Raw genomic sequence first — 24,337 nt, forward strand, 5'->3', positions numbered from 1 at the left:
TTTTAATTATGTTGTGTCTTTAATAAGGCTCTGCACAGGTGCCAGGGTTCACTGTGTGGATTGGTGCCATACATTGTAATTTAAATATGCTTCTACCCTAACTATTCATACACAGATGACTCCAAGAAATTACAAATAGTTTTAATATTAAGAGTTCAATACTTTTACATTAGACATGTATCAAATGAGGGGTGTAAAAACAGCCAAACATTAGTCCCATTGTAGTCAGAGTTTTGCCACTGCCATCAATGGGGGAAGAATTTGGTTCAAAGAGCATATATAAATCAGGTCTCAGATGTTTTTTTCTCTCCATATCCATAACTGATATTACTGTATAATGGAAGCATCTGTGTCTTCTTTGCAAATCCAAAACTGCCAGTGTGTAAACATAAATTATCAGAATTTTGATCCACTTGTCTCTATTTACCAAAGATTTAAATGAGGAATATCTGAGGTTTAGTTGTTCCAACTCCTTCACTTCCTTAGATCAACAAACTGCCTTTTGCAGAGCTTTATAAACAGACCTTTCCCAATTACATAATCTGCTACAGTAAATAAAGACAAATATTGTAGTGTTGAAGAAACCTAAAAGCATCATGAGGAAAATTCAGCATTCGAATCCTGTTACCACATAGGTTTAAATCCTGGATATCATTCAACAGCCAGAAGTCATAATCTAATGTAATGAGCATCATGAACTATGGCAGTTCATATGTCTACATTTTCAAATCCCTCTTTAATTATGATGTACAATAATCCTACTATTTGCATGTTAAAAAAATCTTCCACCTGCTTTGCATTAGGGTCAGTTGGATTCACTTGATTGGAAGTAACTCAACCTCTCTGGTGTATGTAATTGTGTGCAGATGGATCTTAGCAGCACAAACAACTAACGCATAGCACAAGTGCATTTTAAAATCCTTTTGTGGAACCAGCATCATCAGTTTCATATCCAGATGTGTGAATGCAATCACTACTCAATGTGCTTTTTATTATGTAAATGCTCAGTCCCTTTAACCATTCTTGAACAAATTAGTCTTCCGAAATCCAGTGTTCCAGTGAGGAATTCAGCCCATGTCTTGTTTTATATGTGGAATACCAGAGTCCAGAAAATGTGTTACCAAAGGTGTTTTTCAACTAATATGTATGTATCCGTGCCATAAAAAGTCAATATATAAACATCAGACATAAGAAAGCATACTTTTAACTCAAATGTAAGAGTAACCCAATACCTGGGGGCTGGGGAGGAGGGGTTCAAAATATATGGATATTAAGTTTATGTATCATTGTGGGCTAGGGATTGTATGTAATTTCATGTGGGAGAATGACCACAGCCCTGCAGGAACTAAGAATAATGGGGGCGGTGATTAGGCAAATTAACTCACCTCCAACACCTGGAGATGCTTGCATATACCAGTTCAGACTGGATTCTCCAGAGACCAACAGACAAAAAAATGGACCTTTGGATAAACAGTCTGAGTTTAAACTAACTCAGCGCCTTCTTTCTAATCCAGCAAATGGACAAGATCTTCTGTCCAAAGTGGGGGAGGGTCAATCTTCAGGGAAGTGTTGGAAGGACTGGCATCTACCAGAGCCAAAGTTGGGGTGATCCCTTTTAAGTTTTTTAGCATGAGTGTAGGTTCTTCTATTGTTTCTAATGTTCTCTCTAATGCTTTCATCTTAAGAACAAATGTTCTTGCTTAGAGAGGGCAGTGTGGTAACTTACAACTGCTGGCCATTATGCTGCTCAGAAGCCTTCGAAGACTAAGCAAAGTACAGATGCTGGCCCATGCAGGCAGTCTTGCTTGCTTGGAATAACACAGTGTGGGCAGGAAAATATACGGCTTGGAAATACCCTGGTCAGGAGGGAGAGAGACGTGAGTCTCTGCCTAAGACAGGTAACAGCTGGGATCTAGAAGCCTAAAAGTGGGTGCCCTTGCTGGACCATGGAGGGGAAATACAGCTGCAGTTGCCCTGAACTGTCAGCATATTACATTAATTAAAAGTTGTCATTAGATTTTTCTATGTATTTCTGTGTATTACCAGTCTCCAAAGCTTGATCAACGGTGAAATTATAGAAACTTGCATAGAGCTAGTCTACACTAGAAGTGCTACAGCAGCACAGTTGCACGGATGCAGCTATGCTGCTGTGGCATGACTGAAGAAAGCTCTCCCATTGGCATAGAGTGTCCTCTCCCATTGGCATAATAAATCCACCTCCATGAGAGGTGGTGGCTACGTCAGCAGAAGCTCTCCTGCCGATACAGCACCATCCACTCTGGTGCTTAGGTCGATGTAACTTACTTTGCTCAGGGAGGGTGGTTTATTCACACCCCTGAGCAACATAAGTTATACTGACATAACCTATAATGCAGACAAGCCCATAGACTATTTTAGTTTCAATCTGAGTTCATTTTCTGGCTATGAGTGCTGTCAAAAAGATTAGCATGAGTATTGGATTTGTTCACTAGATCTTAGTCATGCTTGCCAATTTTGCTCTTCCTAGTGGCAGGGAGGTCATTTGCCCTTGGAGAAAATGAAAAGCAAGACTGCCCAGCTCCATCTTGTTCTTTGTTGTAGGAAGACAATTTCAAGGGCTAATGATCTGAATTCGTCAGCTGAGAAAGCAGAAGAGCATTGGTTCTGCCCTTCCTGTGTAACACATCTGTGTGCTTCCAAGCAAATACCTACTGAAGATAACTGATAAGATGTTGGAGCAGAATGTTAGTGCTACAAGTATATAATTAGACCAGACTTCTCCTTTTGCATTCATTCAGCATATCATATCCTATGTATGCTTCCCTACATACAGCCCTTTAATTTCACCCACCCCACCCCCCCGGCTCCACACACGCACCAATTATGAAATACATTTGAATGTCCTCAATGAAACTTACTATATAACGTCACATTTGAGGTTTGATCCTGTAAACTTCTGCTCCCATGCAATACAGATACTGTATTACTTTAGCACCAATTTTGGGTCATTTGCATCAAAAAGAATACGAATGAGTTAATGAAATCATTCATTTTTAATAATCTTTTGCACATTAATATGTGATGTTATAATAATGTATTAAAGTCTTATAATTATATAAGGCCTGATTCACAGACCATTGAAACCAGTAGAAGTCTTTCCATTGACTTCAATGAGCTCTGGATTAAGCTCTTATTGGAGGTCATCCCAAAACACTTTACATACAGTGCCTTTGTGGGTTCCAGGTTTACTGTGCTTCGGTAACTTTCGGATCAAATTTGTTTTATTTATGTTAAGTAAATCAAAAGATTTTTCTAACTGCTAACGCTGTCTGGGTTTAGAAAGTCAAGCTAGAGAGACTTGGGTAGTGTGGGCTTGATTTGGTCCAGTTCTGTTGATAATGTCCTTGACAGGGCTAACAGAAGTATACACTGCTAGAATCTTATTTTCTCACTAAAGTAAGGAGAATTTACTTTTAATATACACACAAACCAAGTCTGTGGAGTGAGAAAGTACCTTTTATACAGTTACTTTTCAGTGTTAGATTCACACTTTAAGAATATTTAAGTGAACAAAAGTTATTGTTAACAAATCAAACTCTGGAATCACTCTTAGAGCCAATCATTCCATAAGTTATAATACCTTATTATTGCACGATGAGGAAAACTTTCTTCTCCGAATTTCAATACTCCAATCAAAGCAAGTAAAAACATTTTAATAGAACTTGTTTCCTCAGCTTCTTCAAGCATTGAAATACTGCCTATATGTATTTTTTAGTATTTTCTAACTGCTTTATCTGCAAGATATCAATGCCATTGATTCAGAATATAGCACTCATTTGCTCTCCAGTTGGATTATCTCTCACTATGTACTTGGTAGTGCTACCCGCTTGATTCTTATTAACAAAGATTATCTCTGATTTAAGTGATTTAAACTGTTTATCTTTAAATACTTTCATTGTTGAAATTGTTCTTCTCATCTGTGTAAAGTTAAGTGACACTCTACACAGACGGGCCAATTTGTTCTGCTTATGATTCAGATTCACTGTGGCCTCCTCTCTGTGATTCACTGACACTTTGTTAGGGATTCCACGAGGGAATTATAGAAGCGTAGGAGCGGAAGGGACCTCAGTAGGTCATCTAGTCCAGTCCCCTCCACTCAAGGCAGGACTACATAATAACTAGACCAGTGACTCTCAACCTTTCCAGGCTACTGAACCCCTTTCAGGAGTCTGATTTGTCTTGCGTACCCCAAGTTTCACCTCACTTAAAAACTACTTGCTTACAAAATCAGACATAAAAATACAAAAAAGTGTCACAGCACACTATTACTGAAAAATGGCTCTCTTTCTCATTGTTACCATAGAATTATAAAATAAATCAACTGGAATATAAATACTGTACTTACATTTCAGTGTCTAGCATATGAGCAATTATAAACAAGTCATTGTCTGTATGAAATTTCAGTTTGTACTGACTTCGCCAGTGCTTTTTATTTAGCCTGTTGTAAAACAAGGCAAATATCTAGACGACTTGTACCCCTGGTTGAGAACTAGACCGTTCCTGACAAGTGTTTGTCTAACCTGTTCTTAAAAACCTCCAGTGACAGAACAATTTACAGTTACAATTATATCCTCACAATCACCTCTCACACACACACTTACTTCCCTATAAACTTAAAGGTCTTGTTTTTCAGGCAGCTTTATTACAGGATAAAACACTTAGCACACTAAAAGTGCCTCCTAATGATCTCTACCTTTGTACAGATTTTTTGGTACTTGACATGTATGTCCACATCCATTGGAGCAGCACTTCTTCACCCCAGAACATTCACTGTCAGCCTCACAGCTTTCAACACAGGCAGCCGCAAAACCGCTGGCCTTCTCAGGTGCTGGGCAGTCTCCTTGCTTCACTGACACGATGTATTTGAGGAATTCACAGCTAGTTAGGCATTCATAGTTCTTCTTGGGGAAAAGAGGCTAAAGGGAACATGAAACAATTGTACACGTCTTCAGTGGAAAAAAAATAATGCTGAAAGATTTCCAGAGATTTCTTTGGAAAGAAAAGTCAAATGCTCAGCTATTGCAAGACTATCCCTGAGGGTTTACATATCCATGTAGCTTTTAAACAAAGCTTGCAGAGTACAGAATGGTGAAATCCCTCAAACAAGACCACTGTCTTTTATGGAATTAAATTGTTTTTATATGCCAGCTTTTCCCGTTTTCTTCATATTAGCTGACTATGAAGTTGCTTCATGACAGATTGAAACCATTCACAAACCAGTCCTTTTTGGAACCATTCTGTATTTTTCCCTTTGTATTTCATGGCACTTTACCTATAGTATACTGCATAGCAGTGGTGCAGGAACGAGGGATGCTGGGAATGCTACCACACCCCTCCGCCTTGAAATAGTAATAACAAACACCAAATACATGGTTCCCATCATCAGCACCCCTACTATAAAAATAATTCCAGCACCCCCGGTGCATAGTGCCACCCCAAATTACACAGACAAAATTTAGTAGTAATATTTTCATTTGGTTGTTGAATCACATTGACGTGAGGGGACTTACCAACATCTTTATGCTAATGTCTTTTTTTTTTTAAAGGAGAGATATTTTTCAATTATCAGTTAATTCTACTTATGTGAAAAATTAGGTTCCAGTTCTACGGAAAGCTACAAAATTTTAAAAGGCATGTGCCATCTTTGTTCCAATAATGGGCTTATGGAGTTCATTTAAAGTTGCTTCTAAAAGTATTATGAATTTTCTCAGAGAATGATTTTGGAGCCCTATTCTACAAACCCCTACTCTTGTGAGTAACTCTTCCTCACACAGCTAGTCCCACTGTTTCAATGGATTCCTCACATAAGTAAGAAATGTTGAATCAGGCCCTTATTTCCCAGTAGAGACTTTGCAAACTTTGAAGCTAAATTTTTGCTTCCAAATGTTATCCTGAATAAAGAGAAATTGACAGATTTCCACTGCAAATGAGAATGGCCTGGGTTAATTCAATCAAAATGGCATCTTCTGCAGTGAGGTTGCGGGTGACAGTGAGTGTGTGTGAGAGAGAGAAGGAGGGAGAGGGTAATTTTAATCCTAAAACATCACAAATTTGCAGCTAGTTAATTAAAAAACTTTATAGCCCCTGGGAGGCATAATATGTCTTCAAGGCTTCTCTTCCGCACTCTGTATCACAGCTCATTTTTCTGCTAGCTGCTAAATGTGCTGCTCTTCATTACTGGCCTTTGAGGTTCTAAATTTAGCTTCAATCATAAAATCACTAATCAAAAAGAGATGCTAGCACATTTTAAATACAATAGAGCAGTGTTCTACTAATGTTTTTCTTTTAAACCAGAATGTATTAATTCAGATTTGGAGATGTAAAGCCACAGTGAAGAGGGATGTATGAGATGTAAGTTATACCCACTTTATACTACTTTAGGTTTAGTCTACATGAGAAAGCTGCATGCGTTTAAACCATTAAAGCTATGTCTACATTACAGACCTTATAATGGCACAGATGTACCGCTGCAGCTGCGCCACTCTAAGGTCTCCCGTGTGGCCGCTCTATGTAGCCGGGAGAGAGCTCTCCTGCCAGCATAATTAAACCCCCAATGAGTAATGGTAGCTATATCATCAGGAGAGCATTTCTCACCAACATAGCACTGTCCATACCAGCACTTTTGGTGGTGAAACTTATGTCGGTCAGGACTCAGAGGTGTGGTTTTTGACACCTCTGACCAACAAAAGTTTCACCAACAAAAGTGGTAGGGTAGAGTAGACAAAGCCTTAGTTTATGGAAATCTAAGGACTTGTTTACACAGGGAAGTTTTACCGGTTATGCTAACATTATATATGCATAGTTACACAGGTATAACCTGACCCCATGCAGACAAACTTATTCTGGTATAAAAATGCCTTTTTGAATTCAGTTTAAACCCCTTCCCAAGGGACATAAACTAAGCCCAAAAAAGGCATTCTTATTCCAGAATAAGAGCGGGAAGACAAGGAGAGGGAGGTTAAAGCGGTATAACTTTATCAGTTAAATTAACACATTAGATTAAACCAAAAACACTTCCCCATGAGATAAAACCAAAAGTCTTATCTATGCACAGATTTTTATTAATTTAATGGAAGGATGTTTTCAAATGGATTTAGTTAAATCAGTGCAAAGCCCTGTGTAAACATTCTTATTTTGGGTTAAATTCAGTTTAGTTTAAATCTGTAAGAAACTAATAAATAAATTGATATGAACCACTCTCAAACCAAGTACGATTATCTATACAACAGTTTGCACTGGTTTAACTAGTCTATGCTAGAAAGAAAGACTTTTTTGATTCAGCTATATGGGTATACTTATAGTGGCAGAGCCCCCCCCGTGGATACACACCTTATATTTGCTTAAGGTGCAAGCCAGCATAGCTAAACCAGTTCCCCAAACAATATGCACTATACTGGTAAAAGGACTCTTGACAGCATAGCTATGTTATTTGGAGGTGTGAATTTTTTCATTCCGTTGAACCAACATGGCTATTCAAGCAAAACTTTGTATCGTAGACCTGACCTGAGGGTTTGTCTACATACAGAGTTATTCCAGAATAGCAATTCCCAAAGCACTCTTCCTGATTCAGACATTCTGGTTCTGGAATAAGACCAACTTTCTCCAGTTTCACTTAATCCACTTTGGAAGGGGATTAACAAACCAGAAAAAAGGCTCTATTCTAGAATAAAAGTGTCCGCACATGGAGTTAATCAGGAATAGTTAATGTGTATTCCATTCTCACTCTACCTTATTCCAGAATAATTTTCATGTGCAGATAAATCCTCAGTCTTGCTTCATCAACCCTAGAATTGTAAAGACTTCTAGCTCATATATTAGCTCATGTGTGTTTCAAACACACTTTTTCCTGTGTGTTTCAAACACACATGTGGCCTGAAGGAATGGAAGGGAGTGTAGCAGTAATAGCAACTAGCTAGAGGGATTTAACAGAACTTCTCATATCTGTAAAGTTAACTAAGCTTGTTCTAGATGGGAGACTCAAGTTTCAACTTGAGGAAAATGGTTGGTATAAAAAATTCAGTAACAAATTGTGAAAATAGTGTTGTTACTCAGATTTAATACTAAATTGTTACACTCATCCTCCCAAAATACAGGAGAATGCGCATATGTAGATTGTGTGTGTTAGCTGTCACCTTAAAGTGCAAACCTCCATAGTAGTACAAATGAAAGAGACAGCCAGAACAAAGTGAGAAAGAATGCCTCAGGGCTGACCTACCTCACAGAAACTTTGGCAATGGTTTTTCTTCAAGTCCCAAGATTCTTTGCAGGGCTCCAGGCACTGAGGGAAATCATGAAAAAGAGAAAAGGGACTAGTCAGTAAGAGGAAAAAGTAACATTCATAGCAGACCTTACGCCTTTATTGATTGTTTGACCCATAGGAAGTTAATACGTTTCTTTAAACCACTTCTGAGGATAAGATTGTGTCATAGACTCAGATCAAGGTCATTTTGAACCACTGTTAGATTATAGGAAATGTTTCCAATATTTCTCATTGTACTAGGCAGTATCCTTGGCTGTGTATGTGCCATCCCCTTAATTGCTGTGTTGAACCTGGATACTAATAACCGTTAACACCATGCCACCAGATTGCTCCATGGAGCCTAGAGACAACAGTTATTGTCTGACGTGCTCTTGCAAACTAACCCATGTCTTCTGTGCTAAACCTAGTAAGTAGGCTGGCATATGGGCTCTGCCAGGCTGGGAGGAGAAGGAATCCTGCCTCCTGAGACCATGGAGTTGCGGTAGCAGAGCTTTTACCTCTGTTCTTATGCATTTGTGAGAGACAAGGCCTAAAGGTTATGTAGTAGCAGATTCATCAATCCCAAACCACTACTTCTTCACCTTCAAACTCCACTATACAGGTATATACAGTGAGCTTAGTACCATGGCATGCAGGATGCACAGATCCACAGCACAGAATTCCCAAACCTGACCCACACGCACACCAGAGCAAAACTAGTGCCAGGCTGTCTGGGGCCCTCTATTGCCATGGAGAAGGGAAAAGATTTGCCACTTCCTAAAATCTAGATTTCCTTATTTTGGGGGTGGGTTTTATTATTAATTATTCTTATTATTCTTATTATTCTTATTATTATTATTAAGGCAGAAGATTTTGGAAAATACTAATAGAGCTGAAAGTAAATTCCATATATTGTCCCTGGCCACAGGGGAAAGCTGCTTATCTACACTGGAGAATAAGGCCCTTGTGTACAGTTTAGCATTAAAATCACAGGTATTCCTTAAATACATATTGCATTTTGTTTTAGAATCAAGAATTTATCATAAGAACATGAGAATGGCCACACTGGGTCAGACCAATGATCCATTAGCCCCAGTATCCTGTCTCAGACAGTGGCCAGTGCCAGATGTTTCCCAGGGACTGAATAGAGTGGCTTTCATAGGACCATGTGCATCTACACAGTTTAGAAATGAACATAAACATATAACCTATATCTAAGCATAACTATACGTATGTGCCATGGTAAAAAACTAAATGCACTGAAACAAGATTTGCCTTTTTTCCCTACTAGTGAAAGACAGCTGTGAATTCGGTGGGGAAAAAGAAAATCATAAAAGTATTAGTCACAGGGGCTACAATAATGAAATATAGCTATCCCCCATTTCCTATTTTGGAGTTTTAATCCCAGCTTCTGGCAGTTTAATAACCACAAGATACACTTTAGCATAATTAGACTGCTACTTTTTAAAGCTTTCACTAAACTCTGTCAGTTTAACGAACTCCAGAGTTTTCTTGCTTCTGTGCTATAAGTGCCATACATCTGAGCCTGATTCTGCTCTCACACCAATTTTACAACCCCCAACTGGCTTTGATCGAGTTAGTCCTGATTTACAATGGTATATGAGGGAAGACACTATGGGTGAAATCCTGACTCTATAGGAGCTCTGCCATTGACTTCAATGACCCTATACCTTTTCCTAATTCTTGTTTGGTTACTGCAGAGCCACATAAAGCTTTTATTAGTAAACAACACCAGACCTGACTGGATCCCCTATCTACATACAAAAGGGATCTTCCACATATGCCTCTCACTCCTCCCACATGAAAGGAAGGCACTGCTCCTCCACTTAGCCAGGGGAGATGGGACAGTGGCAAGGAGTAGATTGGGAGGCCTGACTCAGGTCCTCTCCAACATGGGGATCAGCCTACGAGGGGAGTAGCTGATGGCACAAGAAGCCATGACTCTGCAGCTTCAATTGAGTTGTATTGCCTGGGTACTGGGGAAGGAGTCGCCAGGAGCAGAGAGACAAAGTGCAGATGGGCCTGGCCTACTGCTGATAACCCAGGATTTAGGATAGTCTTTGTATAGGCAGTTATGTAGCCCCCATCACCATAGCAAAGGAGTGTCTCACTCACATTAATGAATGTGTATTTAGCCTCATAACAACACCAAGAGGTAAGTAAGTGTTGATATTGCCATTTTACAAGTGAGAAACTTAGGCACCGAAGTCAATGGGAAGTCCATGGCAAAGGTAGGATTTGAACCCAGCTCTCTTGTATTTCAGTCCAGGTCATTAACCACAGAGACCATCCCTGAGATCTCATGTGCTGTTTGTAGGGAGGGCAAACCTTACCCCTTTAATGGCAATGTTCAGGGGCAAATCTCAGGGAGGAGAACAGTGCAGATATTTCTCTCTGTTTATCTCTCTCCTGTGAATTTTCTCATGACAGGAATCGGTATGTCTCATAGTGGCCAACCTGTGTTAGTTTCTATTAAGGCATTCTATTTCAGTTTAAATTACAAATACTCTTCTGAACTGCATTTTATTTATTATATTTAAATAAAGGTCCCCCTTTTCCCCTCCCTGTGGCAACAGCGGTGCTCTGCAGAACACTACAAAAATAGGCTGTTTATCTGTGTATGTTCTGCAACAGAGTGATCCTGATCCACATATGCTGAAGTGCCTAAAGTGGGGCTTAAATTATTAATATAAATGAAAGCACGAAAATTTCTCCTCCCACACACATCTTCTCCATGACTAGCCCATCCAATCAGGCTAGGCACTCAGCTGAGGATTCGCCCCTAAAAACAGAAATTTGGCAAATGAAAGTCTTGTAAGATCAAGCCCTCAATTAATAATGCCTAGGCAGGAAGATACTGTTAAGATATAAAATATGTCACATTGAATATTTAAATAAAGTCAACCCATTGCCACTAGCAGTGGTAGGCAATATTTGCTTTTTATGTCCAACTCTTCAGAAAATATCTGAACAAAGTATGTGTGCCTTGAAATTAAAAGTCCGGATGACACATTTCAAAGATTTTGCTGAAAGTCACCAAGGGCCCGATCCAAAGTGCACTGACGTCATTTGGAGTCTTTCCGTTGATTTCAGTGGACTTCAGACCAGATTTCATGCTGGGGAGGAGAACATACAATTCTTCTGGCCAATAAAAAGAATTTCAAAGAAAGGCCTACAACACTCATGGGGAAAGTATTCTATCCAGCAGATAAACACTTCCTGGTTTTCCAGATTATTGTAAATGTGCGTCTGTAAAAGGATTCTGAAAATTCTTCCAGGATAAGGCAAAATTTATGCCAGGAAACAGTTTTCTGCTGATTTTAACTATTTTACTTATAAAGGAGAAAAAAGTCACCTGTAACAATACCACCAGCTCTCAGCTAAGTGCAATACTTGGAGGACAGACCACCAACACATACCAAGCTGCTGCAGGAAGTGGTTCTGATGATTCAGTCAGTAGATGGCACTGTTCCCTCTGAGTTACTACTGAACCAATTCTAGCATGATGTTGGGCACATTGTGCTGCTGGAGAGGGCTATGTTTTGGATAAGAGATGAAACTGAGGCCCGAACCCCCTGTGGTCATTAGAGGCCCACTAGTATTCTTCATAAGAGGAAAGGTGTTAACCTGCTGGCCTTGCCAAATTCCATTTTGGGTAACTGCACTATGCCTATGTTAAAATCTGCTGTAGTTTAATTCGGCCTTTCCTTTCCTGTTCTAGTCTATTTTACAGTGTTGCTGTGCACTGTTAAACAATTGCCATGTTTCAACACAGTACCTGCTTTAAATGATAACTGAAATGATCTCAGTATCTTGTATCGTTCAAAACCAATGTAGGTATAAACTATGTCAATGATGACTACGTATAATCAGGAATAATGTTAAGCACTGGTTGGCACTGGTTGAGTTGTCTGAATTACTGCTGCTTTCTTCAGTTTTGTTTTGCTATCCTTTTATTGTGTTTTTAAAATTATGGTGGGGACACTCATCGCTACAAAAAGAATGTCTTTGGTGCAGAGTTTTTAAATATGAATAAATACAAATATACATACAAAAAGTATGGACTATAATTCTTAAATAATTTTTGTACTTCACGGTCCAAGAGACCCAGACAAGGTTTTCATCTCAGGGCTAAAAGACCAAAAACATCAAGACACTTGATCACAGCCTTTGATAAGCCGAGAGACTACTTACACTTGATCTGAGCGCCGAGGAGCTTTAGGGAAGGGATTTTCAAAAGTGCTTACTTAGCATTGGCTTATTTCTGGGTTTTACTACAGCTGGTTGGGAATTTTCCAGCTAAATGTTTTTGGGTGGAAAATATTTATTTGTCAAAAATGTTCATGATGAATCACCCAATAATTTTTTAATAGTTTTAAAGTTGTTGAAACATCCCATTTTGGCATTTGAAAAAGAGTTTCATTTTTCGATTCAAAAGCACTTTATTTTAAAATTGTATATAATTTATACTAAAAAAAGTTTAATATTTTTAAAGTCTAAATCAAAAACAAAATATTTCAAAATCATCAAAACATTTCAATTAGCCTGATCTCACTTTTTTTCCCCCCTGATTATCAATTCATAAAATGTTTCGAGATTTTGACTTTTCATCCTGCTTTGGGATGGGGAAAATTTTTGAAATCCCAAAAATTCTCATGGACAGGAAAACCATTTCTCACCCAACTATAAGCCCTTTGTGACTTCAGTGGGAACAAAATTAAGCCAACACAGAGCTTTTGAAACTCTCACACATAGTACATTGCAAGTCTTTTCTGGTATTATGTATATTTTTAAATGACAGTCTATTAGTTACTTTAGGGGGGAAAGTCTTCATTTTGTATTTGTTGTATGAAGCTTCTTACTGTCCCATAGAGGTAACTGAGTAAAACAGTCATGCCACAAATGCTGCTTAAGCATAGCTCCCTTTTCTAGCATCAGTTATCATACCTTTTTCCACGCCTCTTGGGTATTGTATTAGAAATATTGCAATGAACTGGGAACTAAATAACTCCAAAACTGTCGTCCACCTGTAAGACCCCTACATTCCACAGGGACAAAGTCTCTGAAAAGATGTAGGTTGTGACTATCTGGCACTGAGACTAGACTCTTTTTGGTGGCGGGATCCCAACCATAGAATTCCTTGCCAGAGTGATCAGACTCAACCAAAGAATGACAGTGTTCAATAAAGTGTACAACACATCTTTTCAGTGAAGCCTTCCCCTCGGATGGATGGTCCTAAAAAAAAAAAAACCTGGAAAAAAAAATCCTACACCAACAGTCAAGCTCCTCTGCTCAAGGGAAAAGTGTCTTTTTAATCTGGGCTTTTGCGTATCTTAGTTTGTGTAATACTTGGTACCCTGGTGACAAATACTATCTAAACATTTAAAAGAGGTTGGAAAGAGACTAGATGATCCTAGGTACTTTGTGGATATTCTCCAATTATAAATTGAAACAGAAATTGCTACACTCTGTGTATCAAAAAGTTCACCTTGTCTTGCCAGCATAATGCAATCTTTTGGCTTCAGGACAGGAGAAGCTCACCCAGTCCAAATCCACAGACACTTAGCACGCTAGCCTAGTGCAACAATATTAGATATAAGAAAATATATTACAAGTCCTATTTTTCCATTAACACTTTTTTTCTTTACTGGATAAGAGTCATGAGATGCAGGCTACATTTACAGAAACTATTTTTCATAATACAACTGAGCATAGGCATCAGGAGCTACTTACAATTTAAAACACAAGATGACTGTTTGTGGGACGCCCATGGAAACGAACACCTTTGATTAACTTTTTGCGTATTATTCCAAATGACCTGCCCACAAATACAGTAACCCTCACACACTCACACTCCAACAGAAGCAGTTATAAGTGCCCAAAAGACTGCTTTTTAATCTTAGCGCTTTATTAAAAGAAACAAAGCAGGCGCACTGCTGTATTTCAGCCACAAGAAGTCTGCACTGGCACTTCTTCACTTAGGAAATTCGGTGTGACAGCCAGGGTCCAGACACCTCAAGGAAAGAACAGAAGGTTTAACTCCCCCAAAATAAGCAGTTAAACTAATTGCACGCTGTTATTTTACTGTAAGAAACATCGAGTAAGATCTTTTATGACAGCTTTTCATGCACTGAACTTAATAGTTATTATGAGATATGTATACAGGTTATGGTACACAGACATGAATGTATATACACAGAAAACTGGAATTCTAACTGTGGTGCATCTTCAGCATGGCTTCACAAGAGGGTGGTGAAACAATCAGGGAGGGAGGGGCTATCTCCGCAGCCAGACAAGACTGGATTCAAGCACCTAGCCGGGGGGGGGGGGGGGGGGGGGGGGGCGCGGGGGAGGGGAAACAATGCACAATTATCAAAGCAAACGGGAACAGTTTGAAATGGAAAAGAAAACTGCAGTCGTCGAAAACTAAGGGTACTTCTGCAGTGCAATATAAGCCCAGGGTTAGGAGAACTTGAGTTAGCAGACCCTGGGTTTGTTAATCTAGGGCTTGAGCGTGTACATGCATTTGTAACCCCAGGTTAGGAACTGTTGAATTTTGGGTCCCAACCTGGGGTTCCAGCAGCTACACTGCATTATGTGAACCTGAGTCCAACCATTCCTATCCCAGACTTACTAGTCTGCTGCCAAAATGTGGCCACTGTAACCCATTGTTCATGGTGCAGTGTGGGAAAACTTGACTATCCACCAAACTTGACTGACCAGAGAACAAAGATAGTCAGCCCATGGGATTGTGAAATACTTTTGGTGCACTCCTGAAGAATTAATCCAGTGGAGCCATGTCTACACTGCAAAGCAGTTTGAACTCTGGCTCCCAGCTTAATGCTGGCTCAGACCCTCTACCTTCATATGGTCCTGGCACCCTGGGCTACTGGTGTTAGGGAATTCAACCATGACTGTATAGCACAAAGGACCCCAAAGTTACAGGGCAGCTGGTGACGGAATCTCGTACTGGTCTGGGTGGATCCAAAAATGTCACACACAGGTTTAAATTCTGACTTATACCTATCAAGAAATGGATTAATATATTATCAGGCTATAGCCATGAACTAAGAGGAAGCAACAATCATCCCTTTTTACCAGCCTTCAATACGAGTATCATCCCTCCTTTAACTCTGTTAACACCATCCCACGCGAACACCTGGCTTGAGTTGTATATGTTACAAGGAGAAAATGTTTGCTCATCAAACTGAGGTTACAGACAATGGCACAGTATTCCCACATTGTTTAAAAGATCCCTGTGTTATTTTTTCATGTTCTCCTTACTTTGATTTTTGTCCAATATTAATGCAAGAGACCAGATCCTTAGCTGGTGTACACTGGTGTAATAATCCACTGTGTTAAACTAGTATAATGAAATGGAAAACTCAGGCCACACATTGTCTCTGAACACGCAACAAATAAAACACTAGAGATGGAGATGTACTAATGAACTGTTCACCTCCTTAATTCCAAGATCTCACAAGACCCAGTGAGGAATACTAAACTGTGGAAGCAGCAGCTGTCAGGCCAACTTATATCAATACACTGCCTGGGAGACCAGTGAGCACTTTGTGTGATCCATCCTAAACTGAAACATGCTCGCTCTCTGATTTTTTTCTCCCTCCCACCCCATCCCCTTAGGCTGATGAGCCAGTAGCATCAGTGATTATCTCCCTACAAACTAAATCTGAAATTTTAGCTCCCAAACCAAACTGCTGCCACTCTAATTGAGAGGGATTATTAAATATCTTTAATACTTAATACATTTAATGATTAAGTATCTTTAAAATACTTAATACATCTGTTAATGATGACAGATATAAAGCCTGCTATTAGGTACAAAGCATCAGCTCCACATGGCTGCCCTCAAGTTCTTCCTGTGTCCACATTAAAGAGCTTCTCAAGGCAGACATAAAACGGGTAACATTTCCCCTGGAAACAACAGGGTTAAATGACATAGAAGTGTTCCCAGTCTATATTGTTTGTGTTCTCACTACTGTAGGTCAGTGAGCACTACCATTTGGTAAAGAGGGCAGTTTTGTGTTCGAGTCTTAATTAAATTAGTTACAGTTAGGGTTATTCTGTGACACTATCATGCTATCTGGGAACCCAGCTGATACTGCCTGAAAGTACTTGCTAATTGAAGGGCTGGTTTTGAATGAAAGCCAGGTCTCAGATTTTGAATGGTCACTACGTTTGTAGAGGAGATGCATGAATAGATTGTTTTGGAACTTTAAAAATACTTTAGGGTCATTAGTTGGATCCTGACTGAAATGATCCCCCACCATATTTATTATCTTTGTTCTCTAATGATGCACTGCCTTGTGTGTAAGGATGGTGCTGCTGAAGCTGGAATCCATTTTATTCCAAGAGGTTATTTCTTAGAAATTCAGCCTCGTCTATAGTCACTCACTGTAACTTTATGCTTAGAAACAGAAACCCTGATATACGTCATGGTGAGAAGAAAAATCCTGCCGATGCAATCAATATTCAAACATCACATTTTTTACAAAATGAAGACTGTTAATAATGCTATTCCTCACATCCCAGGGGTTAACCACTCGGGGGGGGGGGCGGGGGGAAGGGGAACAGCACATGACACTTTAAACTAAAAATACACTGTCCCTCTATATGATAGATAACAAGTCCTGGTTTTTGTTCAAATAGTCAGGACCAGCTTCTGCTCCCCTTACTAATATTAAATTGTGCCCTCCTTCACAAAAAAGGTGCAAGGAATTCAATAGGATTGCTCATGGAGTAAGGTGCTATTTAGTGTGTATAACAGTATTGGATTCTGGCCACAAGACATAACAGGAATAGTACTCTGTTTCGGGCTCTTTTCAAGCTTTAATTTCTGAAGCCCCAGAAGACCCCAGGGAGAGACAGAAGTATTTATTTAAACTGTGAAAAAGAAAGGTTAAAGGGGTACGTTAGCAGTGATGGACACCGCCTTGTGCAAAACTCCAGTTCAAGGGGCCTGGGTCAGTCCTTGACCCAGGCAACAGTGGCTTAAATCAAATCAGCTTAAAAAAAATCTAGAGCTGATTAATAAATGGAGAAAGGGAAGGTACATTGAAAATGTAGATGAAAACAAATGAGGAAAACCTGAAAGCTAAGGCTGTCAGTTAACTCACGCGATTACTTGAAAAAAAATTAACTTTAAAAAAATCATGATTAATTGCAGTTTTAATTAAATTGTTAAACAATAAGAATACCAATTAAAATGTATTATAAATATTTTGGGTGTTTTTCTACATTTTCAATATATTGATTTCAATTACAACACAGAATACAAAGTGTACTGTGCTCACTTTATATTTTTATTGCAAATATTTGCACTGTAAAAAAGAAATAGCATTTCAGTTCACCTCATACACGTACCGTCGTGCAATCTCTTTATTGTGAAAGTGCAACTTATAAAGGTAGCTCTTTTTGTTACATAACTGCACTAAAACAAAACAATGTAAAATGTTAATGTCTACAAGTCCACTCAGTCCTACTTCTTGTTCAGCCAATCACTTAGACAAATAAGTTTGTTTACATTATGGGAGATAATACTACCCACTTCTTAAATACAATGTCACCTGAAAGTGAGAGCAGGCATTCATGTGGCACTTTTGTAGCCAACGTTGCAAGGTATTTACGTGCCAGATAAGCTAAACATTCGTATGCCCCTTCATATTTTGACCACCATTCCAGAGGTCATGCTTCCAAGCTGATGATGCTCATTTAAAAAAAGAATGCATTAGTTACATTTGTGACTTAACTCCTGCAGGCAGAATTGTATGTCTTCTGCTCCATGGTTTTACCCACATTCTGCCATATATGTTGTGTTATGACACTCTTGGATGACGACCCAGCATATGTTGTTTGAACTGAGATCACTTTCACAGCAGATCTGACAAAACACAAAGAAGGTTCCAATATCAGATTTCTAAAGATAGCTATAGCACTTGACCCAAGGTTTAAGAATCTGAAGTACTGTTCAAAATCTGAAAGGGATAAGGTGAGGAGCATGCTTTCGGAAGTCTTAAAAGAGCAACACTCCAATTAAGAAACTACAGAACCTGAACCACCAAAAAATAAAATCAGCCTTCTACTGATGGCATCTGACTCAAATGATGAAAATGAATGTGCATCAATCCACACTGCTTTGGATCGTTGTCAAGCAGAACCTATCATCAGCATGTCCTCTGGAATGGTGGTTGAAGCATGAAGGGGCATACAAATGTTTAGCATATCTGGCACATAAATACCTTGTAATGCCGGCTACAACAGTGCCATGTGAACGCCTGTTCTCACTTTCAGGTAACACTGAATAAGAAGTGGACAGCATTATCTCTTGTAAATGTAAATAAGCTTGTTTGTCTTAGCGATTGGCTGACCAAGTAGTAGGACTGAGAGGACTGGTAGGCTCTAAAGTTTTACATTTTTGTTACATAACTGCACTCAAACAAAACAAAAGATTCTACATTTGTAAGTAGTGGCCAAAAGTTTTCAGGTTTTTGGTTTTACAAAATAAAACAAAAGTTTGACAAAAGATGACACTTTCCACAAAACCTTCTCTTTACTCAAAAAAAAAAATTGTTTTTGAAAACCAGTTTTGATGGATTTTTCTTCATTTTAGATGCTTCTTAAAAATCTCTCCCAATCAAAAGAGTAGGCCTGAAAAGAGGAAGACCAGGGTGCTGGCAAAGTTCTCATATCTCCTCTCCCTTCCAAGTCCAGCAATAGGGAGCTGATGTCAGCTCTGCTGCAAAGAGTGGGAAGCCAAGGTCACACTAAGCATCCTCTCCTGCTCCCCTGCAGTGTTTCCCCCCCGCCCTCCATCCCTACTCCACCATGTTTGGAATTTTCAGGGGGGTGGAGGGAGGGGACAGGAAGGAATGCTTCTCCCCCTAAGACAGGCTGTATCACCTTATTACAGGGAGTAAGAAGTGCTCCTTTCCAGTTTCCTCACATCTGTCTCCCCGCTTACTAGGTTAGGTGGTGGGTGTTTCTTTCCCTACTTTTTAAACCAACCCAACACACTGCTATAGGATCCTATGGGCAACACAGGTGCTACTGCCCAGGTACTTGTTGTCTCCTTTTGTTTTGGGAGAGAGCGATGTTATGTGTTCCAGATCCTTTCCCCCCCCCTTTCTTCTTTTGAGGGCAGCTGACGTTGCGCCTTTCTCTATCCTCACAGAACAGTTTGGAGAAAGGGAGGGGAGTAGTAGGTGAGCACTATGTTCCCTAGAGCTTGAGTCTGAGAAGCTGCACAGGATTATTATTAGGGTGACCACATGTCCCATTTTGGCCGGGACAGTCCCCTTTTTAAGCACTGTCCTGTACATCCTGACTTTGACAAAAGTGGGCAGTTAGCAAGAGCAAATGAACAAGTGCCTGGTTTGCCAAAAAAGTCAGATGTGCCCCACTAGAGGGGCATGGAGGAATGTTGGGGAGGGTGGTGACGCGAGGTGCTTGGGCAGCAGGACTTGGGGCGGGGGTCAGCTCTAGCCCCAGGCAACGCGGAGCTCGGGAGGTCATCCCCAGCCCCAGTCCCAGCCGTGGGCAGTGCAGAACTTGGGGGCAGGGGAAGGTCAGTCCCAGCTGTGGATGGGAAGGAGCTCTGGGAGATGGTCAGCCTCTATCACAGGTGGCGGGGGAAAGGGGACAGCTCCGGCAAGCCCTGGGCCATCCCATTTTTACTTTAGGAAAAATGGTCACCCTAATTATAATTAAACAAGACAGGGAAATCTAAGTTCTTTAGAATCAAATGGGAACAACTCTGTAATTAAAAAAAGCTGACCAGCCCAAAAGCTGAAATGGCTTGAAAATATTATCTCTTCACTCACATTGTCCTTCTGAGCCTTGGAAGCCCCTCTGTTTAGTGATTAGTACCAGAGTAAAGTTTGAAAGAACTTTGCTGGGTGACTGTACAATACTGTTTTGAACTGGGTCAGACCTTGTTATGGGTTGAGTTAAAACAGGGGTTGGCAGCCTTTGGCACGCAGCCAGCCAAGATAAGCCCCCTTGTAGGCCGGGCCGGTTTGTTTACCTCACGCGTCCGCAGGTTCGGCCGATCGCAGCTGCCACTGGCTGTGGTTCACCGTCCCAGGCCAATGGGGGCTGCGGGAAGTGGCGTGGGCCAAGGCATGTGCTGGCTGCTGCTTCTGCAGCCCCCATTGGCCTGGAGCGGCAAACCGTGGCCAGTGGGAGCTGCGATCAGCCGAACCTGTGAACGCGGCAGGTAAACAAACTGGCCCGGCCCGCCAGTGGGCTTATGCTAGCAGGCCATGTGCCAAAGGTTGCCAATCCCTGAGTTAAAACCTCATTCAAACTTGTGTGACTGTGCCCTGCTTTTAAAATTGCTATAAGGAATACTTTAAGGGGCCACTCCTAAAGCAAGGTGTGATGAAGTTTGTCCAGAAACTAGCACATATGGGTGGAAGGTTCCACTGGGAATTGTTCTGGTCAGGTGAATGGGCTTCTAAGGGTGTGAAAAAAGTCCAGCTGGAGGGTGAGCCACATATGAAACTGGCAGACACCAAGAGGAAGAGAAAGAAACTAAAGCAAAGCACGAGCCTCTAAGCACAGTGGCCCCAATCCTTAGGCACCCAAGTACAAGTTTTAAGCTCCACTTCAATCCAGAAAACTCCTGCTGAATGCTGTAGTGCATTCAACTCACTTAGTACCTAAATTTTCAGGGTAAAAGTTCCCTAGGCACCTATATTTCTGCCTCTGGACATGTGCACTGCTGCCTTCCTCTAGGTGTCCTGGCTCCCATCTCCTGCCTAAGCCCCAGTGTGGTCCATGAACCAGGGGAAGATAGGAAGTCCTCTGCCTAACTCACATGTGGGGCCTGGTCCAGTGAGTGAACTCAGAGGACCCTTACTGGATCGAATATCATTCAAAGTCTGGCTGGAAGAGGCGGTGATAGTGGTCCAAGTTATTCTACTATGTATAAATTAAATAGTAACTGGAGCAGTGAAACTGGACCCCCCAGGTGGGTGTGCTAAGTACCGGGCTAATGGAGTCATTTTCTCTCTGCTCCAGTGGCTCCAAGTGCACACAGTGGAACAGCTTCAACAAGCACAATAGAGCGAGACCCCCAGCTCGGTGGTTACAGCACTCGCCTGAGCAGTGAGAGACCCCTGTTCAAATCCTTTCTTTCCATGAGGTAGAGCAGGGGACTTGAACCTGGTGCTCCTACAGCCCAGGTGAATGTTCTAACCCCAGGGCTAAGAGTTAGAATGTGGATGCTGCTGCCTGAAATAGATGCTCTAGCAATTATTTTGGAGATGTTCTATGGGTTGTGTTATGTAGGAGGTCAGACTAGATGAGCACCATGGTTCCTTCCTGGCCTCAGATTTTATGACGCCTCTAGTGAGTGAAGCAGACACCTTACTTAATTCTCACAAGAAATTACTTAGGCATCTAAGCCTTCAGAAGAGGGGCTCCTGTTTATGGATTGCTAACATAAATAGGCACCTATCTCCATGAGAGGGGTGGGGCTTAAAGAAACACCCCTCTCATTGCAAAGCCTAATTCCCTTTGTGGACCTGTGTTGATCTGACCCTAGGAGAAACCTAGAGAAAACTTTGGTGTCTGGTGCTGGCTAATGAGGCTTAGGGCTATACTCAAAGAAGCTATCCCGTTTCTTGTTCCTGCTACAGTGGGAGAAGTAGGACTTTGTACAGCCAAGATTGCATCAAAGAAAATATCAGACCCCATCATCAATTTCTGCTCCCAACTGGAACATCCCAAGGGCCCCAGTCTTTGACTAGCTGCTTGGATTTAAAAGGGGCAACAACAACAAACCTATGCACCTTTCTTGTGAGACAGCAGGATCTTTGTTTAAGCATGCCAGAATCCTATTTAGTACCCTACCAGCTCAAAAGGGACTGAGTGAACAAGCAGACTTCACCGACAAATACAGACTCAGATCTGTGCTGCCCATAAGCAGTGAGTTAACAATAATAATATTTGTTTTAAATCCTAGTAATTCCCTTTTCCCTTCCCAATGAACTGTCTATTTTACATCTATCTTATTTAGACTGTAAGCTCTTTGGGTCAGAGACGGTGTATATTTTGTTTTTATTGATTTGGCAATATTTAATCTTTGAGAAAAAGATTAGCAACCCAATAATAGTACTCTCCTCTGAGATCATTCCCATCTGGTTTAATTAGATCTAATAAAGTGTGCTTTTCTTTAACAGGATTAATATGAAAATTGAAATATTAATGCTAAGTAGAATCTAGCTAATTTTCACTTTGCTAATCTCTAAATTCTACTAGGCACAACAGCCTCACCCCACTTCTCAGCCAAAATTTAATAGTCATGTAGTGAGGCTTTAGATAACTGAGGAGTAAGTTATGACTCTTATGACAGTGCAGCATTATGAGATGAGGGTGGGTATACAACCAAGCAGCGGCTGCTGAAGGCATTAAGTCTGTGTAGGCAAAAGCAGGTGTAATGAAAAGCATACTTCCTGGCAGCATTTGCTATACCCCTAAAAGAAAGGTTGTAAAGACCTCCCTATGAGAACTCTTGAAGATTTACTTTGACTCCATATGCAACAGTGGCTGTTTGCTTAACCGATTCTCAGCTGGTTATAAGCCAGGCTTCGCATGCACTCCAATTCTGCATGTGAACAATTTGATTGATGATCCCTTCCTTGCTACAATCTCTGCACACAAAAAACAATCTGAAAAAAGATTTCAAAAACAATCTCCCAAATGTGAACTGAGCATAAACCAATGAAGTAATGCCTTCCTTTTTCTGGTGAGAATCTGAAACAGCAGTTTTGAGAGGCGTGAACTTCCCCATTCATCTCAGTGTGGTGCTAACTCTGATAATGCACATTTTATTTGAATATGGTAGTATCTATTTCACTATTTAACATCCAGTTTGATCATTCCACAAATGCAATCTGCTTTCTACACCCAGAAAACAAAACTCCCAAGAGTCTCATACCAAATCATGAAAGCCTCCAGCTTTGATAACACTTTCTATAACAGTTATAAAAATTTTCAATAAAAAGTTCTGCAACATATTGAAAATTTAAATTATACTAGCAACATAACATAATTTGAATATAATACCAACTTAAACTGAGGAATATTGTACTGTACTGTTTCCTTAAGTGTTCATTAATCTTCCCTGAGGAAGAAATTAGCTGAAGCACATGGGCATACCCCTGAACTGGTGTCCAGATTCTTTGCTTTCTTTCTTTAAGTGTTTTGCTAGTGATTTTTTTTTTTCAAAAACTAACTACTGAATATATCTGATGCAAAGAAGTCCAAGTTTCCAATGGAGTCTTAACCATTAGCTCTGAGGTCTGAACTGCCCCATTCATTTGAATGAGTGCTAACTTGGATGCCAATGATGATAGTTAAAATGCCAACATTTTCAACTATTTCACTGCTCAAAGCATGTAAAAAAATGAGAGAACGTACAATGACCTGAAGATCTACACTAGAATATAAAACGGAGGGGGTCGGGGGTGGGGGGAGAGTGTCATAAAATGAATCACAGAAGATGCACAGCTCTTTAAGAACACAAGGTAGTTTTTCAGAGGGAGGCTTTGGATTGGTTTTGTTTAACTAAAGGAGCGATGGGGGGGTCTCTGCTTCAAAGGTTTGGGAAGATGACTGTTCGGATTATATTAATCCCCTAAAACCCGACATTTTAAAAATGTATCTGAAGTTGCCACAGCATGTCTGCCTGCTTTACTGGAGAGATGCAAAGCCCAAGAGCCATGATGCAACATTTAGGTCAAGCTTGCTGTGAAGTACACAGTCTTTGTGGTAAAGAGCCAACCGTATCCCACACTGCACCCAAAATTAAACAAAAGATTACATAGAGCAGAAAGTCTGCACAGGCACATGTTTTGATTTACTGATGATGAGTGTCATCAATATTGTTGTCAACGAAGGAATTCTTTGAACAGAAAATATTTAGAAAGATTACTATTTCAGTGGGAGAACGAGAAGGAACCACATCATCATATTACGGCAGCCACAACTGCTTAATACTGTATCTGTTTGGAGTGA

General features: G+C 40.4%; 1 protein-coding gene across 2 annotated transcripts in view; it reads right to left on the reverse strand.

The window, feature by feature from the left end:
• Positions 1–24,337, reverse strand: part of ANOS1 (anosmin 1) — a 175,900-nt gene that overhangs the window by 66,493 nt on the left and 85,070 nt on the right. For both annotated transcript variants that reach the window (XM_037899891.2, XM_037899902.2), the window contains exons 3-4: positions 8,255–8,317; positions 4,733–4,955 (exon numbers count right to left, since the gene is read on the reverse strand). In XM_037899891.2, the coding sequence (XP_037755819.2) occupies positions 4,733–4,955; positions 8,255–8,317 (286 nt within the window). The remainder of the gene's footprint in view (positions 1–4,732; positions 4,956–8,254; positions 8,318–24,337) is intronic.

The sequence above is a fragment of the Chelonia mydas genome, chromosome 1, assembly GCF_015237465.2.
Source record: "Chelonia mydas isolate rCheMyd1 chromosome 1, rCheMyd1.pri.v2, whole genome shotgun sequence".
Taxonomy (NCBI): domain Eukaryota; kingdom Metazoa; phylum Chordata; order Testudines; family Cheloniidae; genus Chelonia; species Chelonia mydas.